The sequence below is a fragment of the Brassica oleracea genome, chromosome C1, assembly GCF_000695525.1.
Source record: "Brassica oleracea var. oleracea cultivar TO1000 chromosome C1, BOL, whole genome shotgun sequence".
Lineage (NCBI taxonomy): Eukaryota > Viridiplantae > Streptophyta > Magnoliopsida > Brassicales > Brassicaceae > Brassica > Brassica oleracea.
In genome coordinates, this window is record NC_027748.1 from 17,112,010 (window position 1) to 17,119,777 (window position 7,768).

Below are 7,768 nucleotides of genomic sequence, written 5' to 3' on the forward strand. Positions count from 1 at the left end.
AAACCACAAAATATAAACCCTAATCCAAGTGCAACCACAGAGCTGACATAAGTAAACTGATAGTTCGAAACGGCAGGAAAAGGAATTGCTATTCCATATGGCCATGTGGAACAATAACTTTACATTTTCAAGTACACATGCCAAACCGAATATTGTACAAAGGGAAGCGTAGTTTGATATGGGTATGGCTTCATGGAAGGTGGTAGGTTTCGGCCCAAATGTCAACACCAGTCTGACCATAATTCAAATCATCTCAAGTGATAACTATACCCAAAGAGGAGAATATAAAACCAAATCCCAAAATATTAAACTTATCCAATAGGGTAATATAAACCGTATCAAAGAAGCCCTAAACACTACACATAAATTAAAAACCCTAATCCAAGTGAAACCACAGAACCTCCGTAACTCAACTGATACTGAAAAATATCAGGCATGTGAATTTATATTCTACATGACTCACATGGAATAAGCAACTTTATATTGCCAAGTACCCATGGCAAAGCCAATCTTGTAGAGACTCAAACGTAGTTTAATATGGGTATGGCTTCATGTAAGTTGGTAATTCTGGCCCCAAATGGCAACACCAGTCTACCATAATTCAAACCAAGTGAAGTAATCATACCCAAAGAGGGGAATATAAACCCAAACCCTAAAATATTAACCCAATCGAAAGTGGGAACTCGCAAGCATATACTTTTCTATTCTACATGACACATATGAAATGAAGATCTTTAAATTGCCATGTATTTTTGTAGAAACTGAAAGGAATTTTGATATGAGTACGATGACTTCGTGAAAGATGGTAACTGTGGCCCCAGATGTATTAAGAAAATATTAATTAGAAGTACTAATTGTGTAAACCACATTATGTGATACTAAACCGGACAATACGTAAGACGATTGTACTTAAGTTGATTTCCATTCCACACATTCTAGATGAAATAGAAACAAAATACATCCTTCACACCTTAAACATGTTTTATAGTAGATGACGTGTGCGGATGGGATTATGGTAACGTATTCGCTGGAGTAAATGGCCACTAGCTGTTTACAGCTGAAATAGTATGAATAATTGTTCCGTATAGTATGGAAACTAATTATAGTTTGGAATTAACGTTGCAGAAATCTGGTCAAAGTTCATCAAACCGGCGATGCAAACATTGTGGCCGCTCTGGTCACAACAGGGTTTCTTGCCGCCACGCTATATAAAAAAGTAAGCTAAAGGAGATGGCATCAGAAGGCAGTTCGAAGCACTTTTTTGGGAACCGGGTGAAATAAGGGTAAGCCATTGTCAGCTAAGATATGGCAGGTCTAGTAGCTTGAACGGGGAGATAATGCATTTTGTTGCTAAATACAAACATATATGCAGATATGACATATATGGGTGTATTTTCAATGTATATAGTATGGCATATGTAACCCATGTAATCCCAAACAATGTGATTGTTGTACAGAACACCCAATGACCTTCTCTTTTGTGTAAATGAAATGATGCCTATCTTACCTTACTTCTGACATGAGTAGACTATACCATTCCATATATCATGAATCCATTCCATATAAATAGTCTACATATATTATTCAATGTCAAGTACGGGTAGAGTTAGAATCTGTTATGTAGGCGGTAAAATCTCTAACCTAGGAAGCAACCATAACTTTATGCTTATAAATGTAACATATAGTAGCATTGAGCCTAAACTATAAATTTTCTTACAACACTATTCCATCTATTACAACAACAATATAATATCACCTTCTTAGTTAAAGAGAAAGACACCAAAGGCTGACAGACGAGAAAGACAATCCCAAAAGTGCACACCCCAATACTGAACTATTAAATGGCAACTATGGTAGAACTATGGTAGGAGTTAGAATCTTTTATTCATGAGGCAATTAGGCAAACATGGGGAACATTAAATTGAGGTGTTGAAACGTATTTCATGAAAATGATGCCAAACCATTCGGATATGTAAAGTACTGCCCATAATGGAGAAGGTATAATATCCAGTTGTTTGCTGCTAATAGAGCCAAGTGGAACAGGGGTGTACATAACATCGACTGAGTAGAATGGAATAACAAGAGATAGAATAGTTACTTAGTTAATGAAATAGTTTTCCAGTCAAACAAGCTACCACCGAAACTGAAACAAGAGTGGATAAGTGGAGTCGAATAAAGATACATAACAAGGCCGTTAAGTAATAAGACTTATGTAGCTAAAACGAGAAAGAAAATGTGACAACAGACACATAAAGCAGACATGGCAAGATACTCAGCAGGAGGAACTGATCCGGGCTGACACATTTGCAGTGTTTCAATGGCGTAATTCTCTGCAGCAGTCCGCACATGTTCTTCATTGAAGTACACACTATTCAATTCTTTGCCTATAGCATGCAATTCTAAAAACATAAGGGCCACCACCGACGAACAACCTACGCAAGCCAACAACGTTAGTCCCTCCATCACTGTTAAATATTACAACATAAAAGAGAAAACTTTGAATGTAACCTGGATGCTCCACAAGACAAGGAATCTCCAACCGAGACATAGTCAGGGGCGCGTAATGGAGTTGTTGCGCATTGTCAGTCATACAGTAACAGCCGATTAGGTGCGGTAGCATAATGGAGATTGGTGTTATGACAGAAGTGAGAGCAAACACAGATGGACAAGCGGAGTTACCTTCGACAACATACATCGACCACATATTCAAATCAACAATAATGCCAACCCAATGGCCGTCTCCTACTACCACCGGAATGTAGAGGATATCAACATGCGTAAACCATTGCGGACGGTGGATAAACTGTTCCCTCAAAGATGGGGAAAACGAGAATGAATCCTTAGATGGACATGCATTAAAGTCGGGGAAGTTACGAAGGAGCTCAGAAAAGAATGCAGAGTCGAGAAAGTCAAATCTACACGATGGAAGCCCTTCCCTGCGCTTGCGGATGTAAGCAACCACACGGTCAATCGCCTATCACCATACAAAATTATAGGATTATCAACTGAATTAGAGAGGTTGTAAACGAACATAAGCAAATTGTAAAATGTGAAGGCCTCCTGAGAAACCACCCTACTGCACTCGAAAACAGTCATCAAAGTGTCAATTTGGAAGGCATCAGCTTCAGTAGCGGGGAGATTCCTGCACAGTAAGAGGAACACATCATTAGTACGCTTAAATTGTTGAAACAACTAAGGACAGTAATATATAAGTACGAGGGGATACATAGAACTTACTTAGCATTTTGAATTGCCCGCAGGAATGCAGCGCGTCTAGTAGGAGTTGGTGGGAGCAATGGTGTAAAACCCCCAACAAATCTAGTTGTTTCCGTTATCGGAATAGTTGACTTCACAGCGGATACCGCCTCCTTCTCCTTCATTGCACGACGAGGTCATTTGAGGGCTTCTTGCTTACGGGGGCCTTCGGTAGTCTTCTTGCTTACGGGGTCTTTACGAGGTGCTTATGTGGGCGTGTATCTGTCGGGACTATTACGCAGCCGTTTGCTGTAGCGTTGGAAGCCGTTTGGTTGCCCTACGTTTGTTGGCTTCACGCCACGCCCAGCCTAATATAGGTAAAAATGCGGTAGCCCCTATATATGTACTAGGCTAAAATAAGACAACATGAATAGGTAGACCTTTTTTAATTTCGCCGTTTTCTTTTTTGTTACGACTTCCTCCGCTTTCGCATCTTCCGACCCACCAATAGCGTCCTACAGTGTAAATACCTTAGCCATAGCAGGTGGGAAAAGCACATGTTGTATAATTGTTTACCTCTCCGGCTTGTAGCATGGGATCAATAATAGATGACGAAGGAGGTTCATGTGGCATAGACTGTAAAACATATAGTAGCTGTAAGCACATAGTTATACCGCTTGTCTACTAAGAGGGGATATGAATAGAGGCAGTAAGGTGGCGTGTATATGAAACCTCTTCTCCAACCCAGACAAACTGTCTTCTACAAGGTTAGGTGTGTCCATGGGGGAGAGACTTTGGATACTGGGGATGTAACTTCACATGTATTGACCTCAATAGCATCCGCCTCAGTTGCCTAAAAAGGTATATAAATTAACACAAATAGCATGGAGTGTGACATATAAACACAACTATACCTCTCCAACAAGAGGCTTATCTCCAGAAGCGGATGAGAACGCAGTTTGGAATGAAGGTTCCTGGGAAACAGAACACATGCGAGGGAGATACACATAAGTATGCATAAGACCATACCATTTCACCTATAATAAATCAAGTTCTTTGAGATCACCTGATGAAGATCTGAGGGCGAAACACTTGGTTGGAACAGGATAGTTTCGGCAACGGAACCGGGGTCTGCTTCAGTGCTTGTGTCTGAGACATTTGATTCAACTTGGTGTGGTGCCTGCAAAGGAGAAAGTAGACAGTGCAAACAAGTTTAGTAACTTGTGTAATGTCACAGTAATCAAATGGCACGGCAAATGTAAATTGATTCTACATGGAATAGAATCCTAACGAAATGGAACGGTATAGATATTCCATTTCAAAGAAATGGAATACGAGTGGAATAAAACATGAGCTGAATGGAACATGAGTGGAAATGACCATGAGCGAAATGGAACACACGAACTGGGAGATCTAACCTCGGTAACAACAGAGGAATCAACATGAGGTTGGGTGGAAGTAGCTTCCACCTGGGGCAAAGCACCACCCAAAAATGCAGAGACTCCACCAACGGCTGGAATGGAGGAATATGCCTGTAAAAGACAAGAAAATATGCTGGTCAACTTAGTTTGGGTGTGAACATGAACCATGATGTATACAGTCAACTTAGTTTGGTATAGATCGCACATGAACCATGATGTATACAATCAACTAGAAAATACCATAGTATATATGTTATTCCATATATCAATTCCACTTCATATGGTATAGACATAGTATATGCCATATCATATACGAACAAATGAACAACCTCGTCTCTACACTTCTTATTCCATCCAACAATTCTACTTCATATGGTAATGATCTAATATAAACCATTCCATATACAGTCCAAGAACCAAGTTCATACATATTATCTCTGGGTGAAAAATTCAAAATTAAAATTTACTAAAGACTGAAAACATCACAGGAAACGACAACACTCTATAATTAGTAGACCCCAATTGACCTACCAGATCCGACATGCAACGGCTACAGTATTGTAGATTCAACAGTTATATGACACTATTTCCGAATAAAGACAAAATAGCAAAGACCATACCATCAGATGAAGAGAAGCGAAGGTTAAAACACGAGAACATACCGTCGGTGAAGAGATCCGAGAGATATGGACTGCGTGAAGTCGAGAAGACACCGGGGTTGGTAGGCGCGGTACAAGGTTAACGCCGTCGATTGTGCCCGATTTCAGAAGCGGAGTAGAGAAGGAAGTTTTGATTGTGCCCTGATTTCAGAAGCGGAGTAGAGAAGGAAGTTTAAAACGACGAAGGAGATGTCAAAAATCACAGAGAAGCAAGCGGAGGCGAGGCGGTTGCGAGGCAATTACTCCACTCGGTGCCGGAGACCTTTCACCTTCGACGAAGTTACCAAGATAAATAAAATTGAATATTTGAAAGGAGATAAGCCACGATTTACTTTTTACCAATAATAATTAAGTTTTTTATTTAATTTTCTCTTCAGGTTTCACCGGTTGAAATAAAGGGCAACACAGTATTAATATGTAAAAGAGACGCCGTGTATAGATCCGTTACGAAAATTGGTTAGAGCATGAATTAGACGTTTTTGTTTGGTTATAGACCCCAATTTCCCTATAATAAATAGGAGCAAAATTATAAAAATGAAGTTTCAACAAAAAAAAAAAAAAAACTGGGGACAAAATAATTTTGAAAGATAATTGTTGGTGACGCAACAATTTTGAAAGATAAGTGCAGTGAGATGAATGATGACTAATCTATAACTCCATTCAACGTCTACCAACATTTCTCAACTTACCCATGAATCGTAAAGCCACGACCAAACCCTCGATTCTCTCTCTATCACCCTCCCAGCCCGATTTTATCAGGGTTAACATGATTTTTTTTTTTTTTTGTAAAAAAGGGTTAACATGATTTTCATAAACGATTATGTGATCTGTTTTGTTTTTCTGGTCAAGGTCGGATTAATAATTGGATTTTTATCTAGGGTTAACGTGATTTTTTTAACACGCTTTTATTAGTAAATCACAACTACCAAAACTAAGCCAAATTGTGGAATTAAATCAGAAAATAGTTTAGTGTTATGATCTGATCTGTGAATGCCATAACCAATAGGCATATTTCATTTCTACTTAGACAGTTTCTTTTTCTTTGAATGCTTAAGATTTTCTTTTCCTAATCACTTTAGGATTTGTATACTTTTCATTTATCTATGACGGTCTATTGTAATTCTCTATATATATAAAAGGCTCCATAATTATGAGATATAGACAATCTCTTTCTCCCATTAATTTATAACACGTTATCGGCACGATTGATCTCTAAAGCCCTAAGCTAAAATATCGACCATAAACCCTAAATCTCTCTCCATTGCTAAAGCCCTAATCTCTATCGATCACCTCTCTTTGATCATGACCTTGATCTGTATTCGACCACTGATCTCAACAAGATCGATCTGTGGACTGATCTCTGCAAGTTTCAGTACGCCTCAACTATTCCAGATTGTACGATCAGCCTGTTCCAGTCCGTGATCAAACTGTTCCAGATCTACGAGTTCTTTGACTGCAAGTACCAGCTCGCGTACCAACGATCCCGATCAGCTCAACCTAAGCTAACTCGCGGACTGCAAGGAAACAGTTTGGACCAGTCCGCGTAAGGTTCCAGTTTGTACCAGTCCACGTAAGCTCATTCTCTTGGTGGTCCATTCAACCCATCAAAGGTTTATGGTATACCCAAACTTGAGGTTTAAATCCGTGTGAGTTAGGATTGATAGTTTTTATAACCTAATTGAATGATTTGAGATTTAATATTGTATGTTAGAATCTGTTATAATATAAACCCTAATTCGAATTGATAAACCCTAAAATAGAATCCATGTATTGCATAATCTGAATTGAATGTTTTGAGGTTTCATATTATACTAGGTTAATAGTTTCATGATATAATCAACTGTTCTGAGGTTTAAAATTATTTGCTAGAAGCTGATTAATTGATAAAACCCTAATTTCGAATTGAAACCCTAAACCCTAATTTGCGTATTCCTAAAATCAGATTGCTTGATTCCATCTTGCTAATATCAGCCTTGAAACTGATAAATATCAGCATTAAAACTGATTAATAAAATTGATAGGATCAGCCTTGAAACTGATTGTTTTGGTTTTTCATGATTGAAACCCTATTTTTGGATCGAAACCCTAAATTGTGTAATGCTTGAATCCGTTTGATTATTTTTGATTACTGATCTAATTGCTAGTCTTGATAAAACCTAATTGAACCTTATTGTTCGTCCAGCTAAATCTCATACCTGAAACTCTGATTGTTTAATTGCTAAACCTTGATTGAATGTTTTAATATTACCCTTGCACATATAGAATCCGATTGCTAAGAATGAGTGCATCATATCTACTTGGCCGTGTGGCCAGTTTGCATCATATATCATCCTGACCAACATGTTTATGTTATACACATGATCTGATTATTATCACCTTTGCATGATCTGATTGTTTTAAATTGAGGTTCCATAATTCCACTCCTGTACATATAGAATCAGTATGCTAGGTTTGCATTATAACCATATGGCCGCATGAAAACATATAGAAATT

The 7,768-nt window shown here is 38.4% G+C and overlaps 1 protein-coding gene across 2 annotated transcripts; it reads right to left on the minus strand.

The window, feature by feature from the left end:
• Positions 1-2,083: 2,083 nt before the first annotated feature.
• LOC106326841 lies at positions 2,084-5,633 on the minus strand. 2 transcript variants are annotated; one of them, XM_013764795.1, is made up of 10 exons: positions 5,279-5,633; positions 4,614-4,727; positions 4,262-4,375; positions 4,110-4,169; positions 3,928-4,048; positions 3,772-3,831; positions 3,238-3,710; positions 3,073-3,142; positions 2,509-2,974; positions 2,084-2,432 (listed from the first exon to the last, which is right to left on the minus strand). In XM_013764795.1, exons 7-10 carry the CDS (start codon positions 3,378-3,380, stop codon positions 2,209-2,211), a joined length of 903 nt encoding a protein of 300 aa, XP_013620249.1. In that variant the 5' UTR covers positions 3,381-3,710; positions 3,772-3,831; positions 3,928-4,048; positions 4,110-4,169; positions 4,262-4,375; positions 4,614-4,727; positions 5,279-5,633; the 3' UTR covers positions 2,084-2,208. The 2 variants fall into 2 exon arrangements, with proteins under 2 accessions (XP_013620249.1, XP_013620240.1); XM_013764786.1 differs by having other exon boundaries at positions 3,058-3,142; positions 5,279-5,630.
• Between the last annotated feature and the right edge of the window lie 2,135 nt (positions 5,634-7,768).